This window comes from Dipodomys ordii, unplaced genomic scaffold (assembly GCF_000151885.1).
Source record: "Dipodomys ordii isolate 6190 unplaced genomic scaffold, Dord_2.0 Scaffold24, whole genome shotgun sequence".
NCBI classification, from domain to species: domain Eukaryota; kingdom Metazoa; phylum Chordata; class Mammalia; order Rodentia; family Heteromyidae; genus Dipodomys; species Dipodomys ordii.
Window position 1 is genome coordinate 5074966 of NW_012267240.1, and position 13379 is coordinate 5088344.

General features: G+C 41.2%; 1 protein-coding gene across 1 annotated transcript; it reads left to right on the forward strand.

Annotated features, from left to right (window-relative positions):
• Positions 1 to 211: 211 nt before the first annotated feature.
• Positions 212 to 4331, forward strand: LOC105984411 (uncharacterized protein C2orf78-like). Its single transcript, XM_013014585.1, has 5 exons — positions 212 to 567; positions 2308 to 2543; positions 2838 to 2922; positions 3011 to 3096; positions 3163 to 4331. The coding sequence occupies exons 1-5, from the start codon at positions 212 to 214 to the stop codon at positions 4329 to 4331; spliced, it is 1932 nt and encodes a 643-aa protein (XP_012870039.1).
• The last annotated feature ends 9048 nt before the right edge of the window (positions 4332 to 13379 follow it).

Below are 13379 nucleotides of genomic sequence, written 5' to 3' on the forward strand. Positions count from 1 at the left end.
CAACAGCACATGAACTTGTCTTGTCTTAAGTTGCCCAATAAAGGAAAGTTCATCAGAAGGATAGCAAAGGTCTCTCCGCACTTATCACCCAGCTAAACTGAATGTTAATATGTCAGTGATGATTAAGATTAGAGGGTTTCTGATCCAGGCAAGGGTACAGAAAGTCCATCAATCTCATCAATTTTTCCATCATGTTCTTACATCTTACAAGATGAACAATCCATACTTACATAGAGCTGCAAATTTGCACCTCTCTCTTGCTGTGGTGAGCAATGCCTCTTCTCTAAAAGGCAGTGCCTACAACTTCTCGAGACTCCACATTCCAGTCTTCCCTTCAGCCTGGCCACTGCCATCACCCTTGGCCACCTCTTTCCACCCACTCATAGGGAGTGCCTACCTGTGCCAATATTCTACCACAACCGTGTGGGCAGGGCAGGCTGCACACAGCCACATCTCCACCTCAGCTGCCTCCTATTCCAGGATTTGGGAATGGGACATGCTAGGCCACAGCACTGTGACTCTCACTCAGCAGAGCACAGTGATCTCTTCCTCTACTTTGACCGGCGAGTACACAACATGTGCACATGCCAGAGCCACAGTCTCTCCTTATCCATCACTGTCTCCCAGTCTCGTTTAGGGAACCCCAGCTCCTCCCATGGAAAATGAAGAGGCTAACTGTCCCCTCCCTACTGGGAAGGAAGCCAGGACTGTTGCTTTCACCCCCCCAAAACTGGAGCCCCTGTTCTTTGGAGAACTTGGTCCCTGCCTGCAGCCTCATGGGGAGTAGGCTCTCTACCCCTCAATCAGACATAGGGATGGACCTCAAGGGTGTTCATCCCATCAATGTTTTTCCACCCATCTGCACCTTGGGAATGTACTACTCAGGGACTACTGAGACCATCTAAGACACAAATGTTCCAGGTGAGTAAAAAGAGCCAATAAGAGTAAACTTGGGAACACCTATTCTATATTTGAGCAAGGATAATTACACACACACAAGTTGATTGGACTCCTGAGCCACAACCACTACTTTCACTACATTCTCTCAAGCTGTAGACTCCATTTGAGGCAGTGAGGACTAAAGATATGGCTCAAGAGGCCTGGGAAGGTGGCTCAGTGGTAGAGCGATTGCCTTGCATGCCTGAGGCCTTGGGTTCAATTCCTCAGCACCACATACGCAAAAAGAAAAAAGCCGGAAGTGGCGCTGTGGTTCAAGTGGTAGAGCGCCAGCTTTGAGCTGTCTTAAGAGCTGAGGGACAGCGCCCAGGCCCAGAGTTCAGGCCCCACAATCAGACACCCCACCAAAAAAAGATATGGCTCAAGTAGTACATCATTGACCAAGAAACAAACTGTCCTAGATGCAGAGCTCAATACCAACACAAAATTGAGCAATTAATTATTAAGCAAAGGAATATTGGAATGATAATGGCCATTTGAGCTGCATTTAGGAGAAGATCACAGGCACATACATGGAGGTGATGCTTTCACTTCAACTTGAAAAAAACACTGCAATGGACTACTCCCATTCATTGATCTGTTAATAATGATATTTTGGAAAATACCTCAATAATTTTGGGCAAGTGACAGTTCTATTTTCCTTGTTCAGAGATGCGGTTAAATACAACAAGGTTCAGGATATGTCCTATCTGTGCGTGTAAAGTTTTTTCTTGTTGGGAGCCACTGGATAATGCATTGAAGCCTAGCTACTCAGGAGGCTGAGATCTGAGCATTGATAATCAAAACTAATCCCAGCATATATGTCCTTGTGATTCTTGTTGTCAGGTAACCAGCCAAAATCTAAAAATAGAGGATTGGTCCATGAGGTTAAGAGCACCAAAATTAGAGGAAAATGGCCAAGCCAGAGAGTAAGATTCCAAAAGGAATCCTAAAATTCTAAGAGCATATGCAGTTATATGCATGCGTGCGCGCGCGTGCGCGCACACACACACACACACAGTGAAAAATTCAAAAAAAGGATACAGAAAATATTCCTTGCTGTTCAATGTTGCAATATAAAACAGGTATTACTCACAGGACGGTAACAAAAATTGACTATCCTCTAAGAGAATACCTGGCCTTCCACTACTTTTTTTGCTTACCTCCATAGGGGATGACTGGGTTTGAACCTAGAACCAAGAGAATGTCAAGCAGATGCTTTCTGCCAAGTCAGAAATGTTTCATGTTCTTTCAATAACTTTTATTTTATATTCCATATAATGAATGACTAAAGTAAAACAGGGAAAGAAACAATGACATCACATTGTCACCATTGATAGCTAGAGCATTCAGAACCCACCTGAAACACAGGGTCTTGCCCGTGATCCAAATGTGGGCCTACATCAGGACATGCCGAGTGTTGGCACAGACTGCTTCATTGGCTGGTGAAAAGGTGGGACATCTCACTTATAGGGGACTAAATTTTCCTTCATTTCTTGGAATTCATGGAGACTCTCCAGGAGATGGACAAATCCCTCGCATGGAGGCCTCCCATCCTCACACTGTGTCCGCCAGACAATACAGAGTACCCCAACGCCTGCAGGAAGGTAAGTGCTGAATCCACAGAAAGCAACAATCCACCTAGCTTAAACCCATTTCAGTCATTGTTCCAGTCTAAATCACTACCATTTTCTAGGCCTTGCTTCCAGGTCTAAGCCAGAAACAAAAGGAAGGTAAATGTTTAGGAGATTTTCAGACCAACTATGTAAAGCCTCTGGATGTCTCTCAGATCTCTGTAGAATGGCATGATCCTTTAAGAATCCACGACATCATTCCCCACTGATTGGCATGCATGAGTCAATTGGGCCAAGGAATACAGGCTTGTGTTTTGTTCATTTTAGAAAAGATCAGCCTGAGCCTTGAAGAACTAGACATCTTTAAAAAAGGAATCGAACGGAACATTGCTCTTGAAAACATTTCCATGCTGTGGGAGGATAATCATACTATTTGGATTCACTTTAATCTAACATTGAATGTTAGTGTAAATTCACTTTAATTTTTAATTCACTGACAGACCTTATGAAATTGAGAGTCGACACAACAACCCAACCCCAAAATATCAGAACCCTCCAAAGGACCCTGCAAAAGAAGAACCTAATTGTCAGCAAAGGTCCCTCAGCTGAATAAGGAAAGAACAAGCATGAAGCCCTTGTACTTGTGATGAAGCTTCCAAGGCCAAAGTCCAGCGCCAGAACCCAGAGAAGCACTTGGAGGAACAAGCAGTAGTGTGCACTCTCCCACCCAGTGACACTGGAAATCTATGCAGGCCTTCAACCAAGAAACGGCCAAAACCACCACACAGCAGCATCAGCAAAACCAAGACCCAGGGGCCGCAAAAGAACCAACAGGTTAGAGAAACCAACAGGAAGCGCATTAGAACAACCAAAGAGCCAGGGAACCAAGTGCAAACACAGAAGACAAGCACTACAAAGGAAAGGCGTAAGAGAAACCAACCTGAGCCTTCCCAAGAGGCCTTGAGAAAGCCTCGAAGCCACCTAGCCATGCACATGATGGAGTCAGTGCAGGTTTTTCATGCACTGGGTGACAAGAGTGGGAAGAAAACGGGGCTGCCTACTTCCAGGGCCTTGGGACAGGCCAACACTTCCAAAGACACCAGATTTTCAACAGAGACTCAATCAAAGCTGCATTCTAAAAGTCCTCAGAAATTTCGAGTAAACAAAACAAAGAGCAGTGCAGAAAACCAGTGTCCCTCCCCAAGCCAGAGTGAGCTGCTGCCTCCACCTGGAAAGGTCAAGTTGGTGCCATTGCCTTTTCTCTCCCCAGAGAAGCCTCGAGTTCGACCTGCTTCTCGCAGGCCACAGTCTCTGGCCTCCAGGAGACTCACTGGAGCTTACTCTACCCGGCCTCTTCCTAACACAGCCCAGCCTGTTCCAGTCAATGCAGCCCAACCAGCTACTGACAACTCATGTCTGATGACAACACGGCCTATTATCAGCAATTCCACTCTGGGGGCAATCAACAAACGTCCCCAGTCTGTTCTTTCTAGTAGGCCTGCACCCTACGAAACCTCATCCTTCACATCTCGGTGGAACACTACTGCCACCAAGCTCAGCTCACTACCTAAGCCTCCACACCAATATCTCCTACAAGACTTCAGCTTGCAACCCATTCCATGGAGGAAATCCCATGTTCCTGGCCCAGTAGAGTCAGATCCCATCAGCAAGGAGCTGAGGCCAGAGCGGGAAGCCATGAAAAGACGGGCTCAGCAAGAGCGTGGCAAGGCTGCCAAAAACACCTTTGTGGGAAAAATCCCATTCTTCCACCAGAGACAAATAGACATGGAGATTGCCCAGTACTATGGCTATGCCATATAATACCTTTAAGACTATGAGTCCCATTTCCACTACCCAATTTAGCTTTAATCCCCTGTATATTATACGTGTTATAGAAACTACATAAACATATACAAATGTATTGATATTTTCACCTAGCTTCATAGTTAAAGTACACTTAAATTCTTGCTTTCTGTATTTTAATAGTTCTTCAAAGGGAACAATGCAACATGGTACAATTAATAAATGATTGATAAAACATATCTGTTTTCCCATGTAAGTAAACATGTGTTCTTTTCAGGTATTATTAGGCATCAAAAGCTTTGCTGGCAAAAGAAAATAGTGTACTATGGGAGAACAAGGAAGAGGAAGCAGGACTAACACATAGGAAGGAAAAGATTCATCAAGGAAAATGAAGGCCAGAAAGGAGAAAGTCTCTAGGTTTTGTAGAAGAATCATGAGTCAGCCTCACAACAGAAGGGGGAAATGAAATATGATGTCCACATTCAAACAACAACAGTTAAATCAGTTGGAAGGTAGGCTTAGTGGATCTTGAGAAGTGTAAATCATTCTCCTGTAGATAATAGCGGTATGTCTCAAAAATCACCAGAACACCCCCTGTAGGAGACACACTGAGAGCTCACCAAGAGCATCCCAGGTAAATAGGAGGCTGAAAACAGAATCGGTGACTTTGCCAGGTTGGATAGGGTAATCCTTGTTACACTTATGTGACATTTACCAGCCAAAAGCCAGAAGTAGACTTGTGACTCAAGTATTAAAGCCCCAGCCTTGAGAGAAAAAACTTGGTTTCTATCCCCACTACTATAACACAAGATCCACAACACCCTCCACTAACCCATTCCCCCCCGCCCCACACACATGTCATTCAGTACACAATCATTGTAGCTGTGAGTTATCAAAAATGATTCATGGGAGAGTCATATATATAACTGTGGTAGAAACTTCACAAGGAGGAGGCAAGGATTCCAGGTATTGCTGACACTAATGGCCAAGCTAAAGCCTGGCCCACTGAACTAGAGCAACTTGAACTCCAGCCAAAATGTAGACTGACCAAGTACCATTCGTTTGCTCAACACACATGCCCATGTTAGCAAGGTTCACTACTTCAATTAAACTACAAATACACAAGGCTATAACATCCCTCTACTTGTCTAGAGTGAGTCAGCAGTTGTGTGGGATCACACTACAGGCAAAGACTCACAGTGTCTTTTAGAGGCACCAGACTCTGAAGATGTCAGAGATTACAAATGTCCCTGGTGTCCAACCACTCCTTCTGGGCAAAAGAATCAGACCTTGTGTGTGGACACCATCAAATACCACAAGGGGCTGAGAGACAAAACGAGGTGGAGTCTATCTTCCCAACCATTCCTAGTTATAAAGCACAGGAGATAAATCTTCTTCCAGTGTCATTCCCACCCACGTTGTGTAGCATCTATGCTGGTGCAGTTGGTCACACTCCATGATACAGAGTATTGGACTGAGCCTTTCTGCAAGTTGAAGGTGCAGGTGAAGGAATACTGGCTGGGCAGTACTAAGAATAGTTAGGAAAGTGGGAGGAGAAGTAGATATAGAATGGGTGGAAGGACATGGTCAAAAAAATACCTAATTACATTTAAAAATATTTCTTGAGAATACTATCGATCAAATTCATCCTTTGAGGGACATAATTCAGTGTTATCAGCTATCAGAGATTATTTCCTTCAAGAAAACACCTCTCTTCTTTACATTTTTGTGCTTATAGGGGCCTGAACTCAGCACCAAAGCTATGGCATTTAGAAGTTGTACACAAAGCCAATGCTCTTCTGCTTAAGCCCCAGTTTCACTCTTTGCTTTTAGCTACTTAAAAGGAGATTAGAGTCCCGGGGATTTCTCTATGAACCTGACATAGATGGTGATCCCTAGGTGTCAGCCTCCTGAGGAGCTTGTCCTACAACCATGGGCTGCCAGTGCCTAACACCTTTCTCACTTCTGAATGAACTCAGAGTCACCATCAGGAGTGTCCACAAAGATTTTACTACTCCATAAACGAATAGAAAACTCAGCGCTCTGAATAAGGAACCAAGAATCAATGAAGGGGCCCATAGGCAGACTATGAACTTTAACAGAATGAATAAAATCCTATTCCACCAATCTTCCATGAACACACATGAACAACTATGAAAATTCATCCCTAATTGGAAAAGGTTACTAGTGGAAATTGCTCATGAGAAAAGGAACAAAGAGTTATAATAATAGAGTTTGACAACTTATAAGCAAGAATATTTAGCTTAAATTTATATCATAAATCTTTCGGAATGTAGGAAAACATTGGTAGGGTCATAATGCCCCATTTTACAAAGAGGTCTGAATGGACATGAAGTGGGTCATGAATAGTCCAGAAAAGAAAAACCTAAATTTGGCTTGCATTTCATATTTGCTATCAAATCACTTACTTGGGAGGAGAACAAACTCAGCTATGTTGAACAATGCAGAATCTACATGACAACACAAGCAAATTTCCACAGGGTATGGCAAAGTGCAGCACTTTGTGTGGAAGCAGGTCTACTGAGAGGTAAAAGAATGTTTTCACAGCCAAGGTTTGGTGGCCCATAACTGTAATACTACGTACTCAGAAGGCTGAGGATTGGGGATTGCTGTGTGAAGCAAAGCTGGCCAGGAAAGTCCCTAGACTTAGCCCCAACTAAGCACTGAAAACAACCAGAAGTAGAGCTGTGGCACAAGTGGTAGAACACTGGCTTAAAAATAAACCTTACAGACATTGCCCATGTCCTGAGTTCAAGACCCAGGTCCAGGATAAAAAAAAGATACAATTCCTTCTAAAGACATAGTAATATACTGACTGGAAAATCAGAAGACAACATTTTTAAAGTGAGAAAAACTCACATAGCTTACAACAATAAAATCAGTCTTTTGTTGTTAGAAGGACCCATAGCATGGGATCCCAAACTATAGGGACCATACTTGTCTTGAATCTTAAATGAGAGGGATTGGAGGAGGAGTGGGTTATGACTCACCTATGTCATCACAGCTCAACAGGAGCCTAAGATCTGAGGATCACTATTCCATGAGAGTCCATGTGTACAGGTAAGTCCATAAGACATTGATCTCCAAAGAACCAGCAAATACCAGGCACTGGAACTGTGGCTCAAATGTCAAAGCACTAGTCTTAAGAAAAACAATTCAGAGACAGGACCCAGAACTTGAACTGCAGCCACAAGCCTGTCACAAATCCAACTAGTAAGCAAACAAAATCCTAAAAAAGAAGAGAGGTCCTCAGGAATAGAAAGTCTGCTTAAGTGATGCCAAGGTAAGTCCCAGGTGCTCTGATGAAAATGAAATACAGAAGTGCATCCATGTGCAACAGAGGTGTGGCTCCACTGTTGGACCAGAAGGCTTGATCCATAGTGTTCAAGGACATAGCCCATGATGCCAATCCAAACTCCAGTACCTGAGGGAGCACATGCAAACATACAGTAATACCTTACAGTATGTGAGACCGCAGCCTAGAATTCAGAGGCTATAAGTATAAAGAAAAAGAATTAACTTCATGCTTGACTGGTAACCAATGCACATCTAGTTGCAAGCCGTGCATTCACATAAAATATGTGCAAATTTGATAGACAGGGACCATTACTATTGTATTCAGTGGGACCAGTAAAGCCAAGAAAAGAGTCACCCCAATGGCCATTAAGCATCCTGCAGCTCTGAGTTGTTTCAGGTCTTTCTTCTTATGTTTGGACACTGTATCCTCCTAACTCGGTCACTTTGGGATATGATGCTCTGTGGTCTTGGGGTCAAGGCTAAAGAAAATATCTAGGGCAACAGAGTTGGCGTCCTGTCTTACATGTCCCTCTGTCATCACTTTTAGAAATCACTCATGGATTCCTATCCTGCAGCCAACATCTAGTAAATGCTTCCTGTGCTCAGCTCTAGCTGCCATACTATCAAGCAGAAAAGATTTCTTCCAAACAGTGTGGCTCTTACTCATACAAATGATCAGAAACTCACTCATTTTTCACCAGTCAAGGAGTCGTACTAAGTAGTAAGAAGATACGTCACAGGAGAAGTAATAACCAGGGCATAGAAAGCACACACAATCCTAACAGTGGTGGGCTGGACGCAAAATCTGTTCCTTACATTTGTGTGTACAGTGCCACCTAAAACAGTACCTGTGCTCAAAAATTTAGTGATGGGTTGTTGTTTCTTTTCAATAAAATCAACTTTTCTTTCTTTTTGTCTGTGTTTTAAATATTTTTTTAAAGTTAGTCGCAGGATTGGGAAGTGGCAAAGTTTGTTCACCGTTCTTCAAATATTGCTTTGATGAATGGCAGGCTTTTTGTACAACTACTTAAACATGATATAAATATGAAAACACAAACTAACAGTCACATGTCATTAGAAGTGTAGCTATGGTTCAAGAGGTTGAAAACAGCATTTCAAAAAAAACCCACAGAAAATCTAAGCATCACTGCTAGGATGTCAGTTCAAACCTGGTTAAAACAATGAGAGAAGCCTATATGGCTTGTTGCACAGGGGACTAAGACAACAGGACAAAAGTCCAAAAGCCAAACCAGCAATCAAGTCCATGGCATTATTGTAAACAATTGAACATGTCTCCTAAAGAAAGGTGTAAATAACACTGTAGTTGTGACCCAAAATTTGTTGTGACATTTTATATAGATATACATGAATATATATATGGTAACAACTATACATATATAATTGTATATATAGCTATGCAAAGCTATATATATATATATATACATTATGTATGTAATAATAGATATAAACATATGCTTTCACACACTATAAATGAATAGTGTTCGATTCCATAAAAATGAAAATAAATGCATGGACAAAATATAACCTCTTAAAAGCAATCCATAGAAGACAAGCATACTATCCAATCGCATAAATAAGATTTTTGATGTAAGAAAGTTTTTAAATATTCATTTCAGGGACATTTATCCTTTAAGTGTTTACAGTGGATAGAAGTTTCAGAACAAAAGAGCTGAATTGTATAAGTTTTTAATACAAAAGACAGTTGTAAGAGAAATGAGCCAGGCCCAAAGAAACATAAGTTTGATGGTTTCCCTTATTTGCAATAACTAGTATAATTCTAGGAAAAGCAAAAAAGGTCAAAAGCTAAGTACATGTGAACATATAAGTGAAATGCACCTCAAGAAATGGAAACAACTCATTTTTTCTTTCTTGCTATTGTTTTTTAGCTTATTTCAATTGTGCTTCTTTTGTATGAGATTTCCCCATTGTATAAACCTTGTTTTTACTGTATTTGATGTGGTGCCCTGCCTCTTATATATACATTTTTATAAGTTGGGGAGGGGAAGGGAAATAACAAAATGGTGAAATAAGGATACAGGATTACCCATTGTTACAATGAGATGTACAAGACTCTATTTTGAAAATGAACTTGACAATTTGAAAGGGAGTTTGGAGTCGGGGAGGTGGAAAGAGGAGAGATGGTAGAGGATAAACAAAGGGGGAGGTTACAACACTCGATAGGAAATGTACTCATTACCTTGCTCTTCTAACTGTAACCCCTCTCTACACTATGTTTAAAAGAAAAATCATTAAAAAGATAGAAAAAAGGAAAAAAAGTTGTTTTGAAAATCAAAGAAAATTTGAAAAAAGTCAAACTTAACTTCCACAGAAATATCTCTTCTCCTACCTCTCACTTTCCCTGTGTACCTCCAGTGAGTAGTGTCTCTATTTTACTCTCCATTTTTTCCTGACTTTATTCGTGGGCCTTGCAGACAGAGAATGAAAGAGGCCCAAGATTCCATAGTGGATGTTAATAAGAGGAAGAAGGCTACGATAAATGCCACACTCGTTTCATATTTAGGAGAAGAAACAAACTGTTCATTAGGCTTCTGGCATATCAAAGTCCCAGAGGGTGGGTGTCTGCATGGTCCATAATCACAGGTAGAAATGGTGGGCAAAGAAAAGTGTCCAAACACAGTAAGAAGAAAGTTCTGAGGGCCCCTGGACCTTCGTCCTCTCAGCTGTTTATTCCAATGAGCAGAGGCCATTTTTTCAAAGCCTGACAGTGCTGCAAAAGATGCTGCTTGAAGCACTTGACATTCAGAAACCTAACAATGCAATACTACCAGGACACATAAAACTGACACCTATAATCACCGACATGTTGGAGACTCTGATCTGAAGATATTAGTTGCAAGTAAGGCAAGGCAGGGAAGTTTGTCAGACTTTTATTTTTAAAGTTTTATTATTCTTATTAGTTGCACCGAAGTTCCCACAAATAAAACATTTTATGAATACATCAATGTCACTCATTTCCATGTGACTCGCTTAACTTCAATTAACAACCAAACAGAAGAAATGGTTACTAAAGTATTAAAGGTTAATCCTTGAGCAAAACAAAGTCCTAGAACAGTGCCCAAATCACAGTTCAAGGCATGGGACCAGCAAAAATCAAAATAATAAGAAATAATGCAAACCCAATGTGTGGCTGAGAAAATTACCAAAGGTTGGTAGAGAGAAAAGAAAAGAGAGGTCCAAGTACAAAGTGGAACAGTCAAGCCCTGCTCAGACATCCCAAGTAGAAAAATCACCACGGAAAGTGCTCACAGCACAACATTCACTACAAGGTGCCCTCAGTGAAATGCATTCTACTCTTCAACCAAGTCTTAAGACCTTTTTGATTCTTCCTTTGGAGTTTGAAAGTTCATCAAAGTTCAGTGATTAAGCGAGGTTACCACAACTATTTTCAAAGTCCCTGTCCTTCTTCCCCAAGTATATTAACTGCATAGAGAATGTCTAATTATAATATTTACTATGAGGATGTACAACTTTATTCACAAACACAAAAGAAACAATGAGATGATGTCCTCAACTTAAGAACAGATGGGAAAGCAGATGCCATATCTGACTTGTAGACATCAATTCCCCAAGCTCAACCACTCAGGAGTTGTTAGAGGTCTTACCCATTCCTGTTCTCTGATTCACCATCTGAGCTTGTGGTTGGCTATCATGCCCTTAAACTGCTCTAACAGATGACATCATTCTTCCACTTAGTCCATCACCACCTAGTAGAATCTTGGGGTTTCCATGGAGTTGTCTGTAAACAAACTTGGAACATCGCAAGTGACCAGTGGACAGCGAGCAGCATCCACGTGCTCTCTTAGCTTCAGCTATCCACACTTGCACTCCTGATATTGCCTCATCCCTTCTATCTCAATTTGATGCGATCTCTTCTCTCAAAATGTCAGGTAGGATGGGAAACTCCTTAAGGTTTCCCATCAGATGTTCCTGTCTATTTAATTTAGTACAAGTATCCAAACAGCTTCAGGTAACCAAGAGAAACATTGATGTGAATTCTGAACAACTACCTTCACTTTTGGCTGTGATGTTTACTATGTAGTGGAGGTGTCCAGTAGGTTCAGTCTATCACAAAATTGATTGCTTCACAGGCCACATGAGGAGAAATAAGTGTCCAAACTCTGGTCTGTTCATATTTCTAATACTGAGTCTGGAAAAGTTTCTGAATAAAGAGAGGGATACCATGGGGTTCTCCCCAGTGTCATTCTAACCAAAATAATTCAAAAAGAAACCTATGAGGGAGAGAAGATATATGTCATCTGAAATGGTCTCTTTCCACTAATATGTCCACATAAGGATTCCACACTTAGTACTCTTCCAAAAATAATAATTTTGAACTCTCTGTAATTTTTAAAATTAATTTATATGTAAATCAATGGAAAAGGCAAGATTGGGAGAAAGGAGGGATGATAGGCAGATAGCCTAGAAGAAAGCATTCAACAGGAAGGGAATGGGGGCAGAAGAGTATAAGATATTTATACATGAGAAAAGAGCCCATGGGATGAACAAGATGGAGATGTTTTTTTTAAAGAAAGTGATGGTTTGGAATGGAATGTTGAAGAGAACCAAAGATTTTTAAATCACTACACAGAAAGCATAGAGTGAACTCCACTGAGAGCAAGCACAATTAAGTTAGTTTGAGCCAAAGCTTACATTAATGGAAGTTGGCTTTGTTGTGGACTTTTTCAGTTACAGATGATGCTGACAGTTAGTTTATTCTTAGCCCAGTTCAGACCTGGGTATCAGAGCATGGCAAAAGCTGAAGCCAAGTCCTTAACCTTTTCTCTGTCAGTTGTTTTACCAGGTTTGTTCAGCAATTTTATCTCAGGCCACCCTTCAAACTTGATCTACCTATCAATGTTCCCCTTGTATCTGGGACCTCAAGGATGATCCACTACATTTCATTCAGATGAGGTCTTGCTCACATCTAGGAGAATGGCCCCAAATTCTCTCTTTTTCCCAAGTAGTTAGGATTATAGCTAGTGAATCTTGTCTTAATAGTTTTGAAAAAGAAACTTCTAGATATATATTTTTGAAGGAATTCTAACATACACATGCTAAGAAAAGAAGTATGCAGAGGGCTGGGAACAAGCATTCTGCCCGTTCTATTTTATTCTCATTTTTGAACTTCATGGATTGTATGTTATGCCAGTCTTGGGTCTTGATGTCAGGGTCTAGTTGCCGTCCCTGAACTTTTGAGTTCAAGGGTAGCATTCTAGCACTTTATCCACAGCTCTACTTCCAGATTCTCAGTGTGAAATTGGAGATCAGTGTTTCTGGGACTCTCCTAACCTGGTTCGCTTTGCATTGCAATTCAGAGATCTTAGCCTCCTTAGTACCTAGGATCACGCTAGGATACTACAGAGACCCACGTCAAGTTTCTTCATCAAGTATTCTGTATCCTTAGAAATAGGTTTCAACTAATAGCTGCTTTTTATCTTTATAATAATTTCTCAGATCTAATATGGAGGTTCCTGAAAAGACTCCACATAGAGATCCCCTATGACCCAGCAATCCCACTTTTGGGCATTTACCCAAATGTTTACAAACAAGACCACACTAAAGCTACCAGCACAACTATGTTTATTGCAGCATCATTTACCATAGCTAAGATATGGAACCAAACCAGATGCCCCTCAGTAGATGAATGGATCAAGAAAATGTGGTATATATACACAATGGAATTCTATGTCTCCATCAGAAAGAATG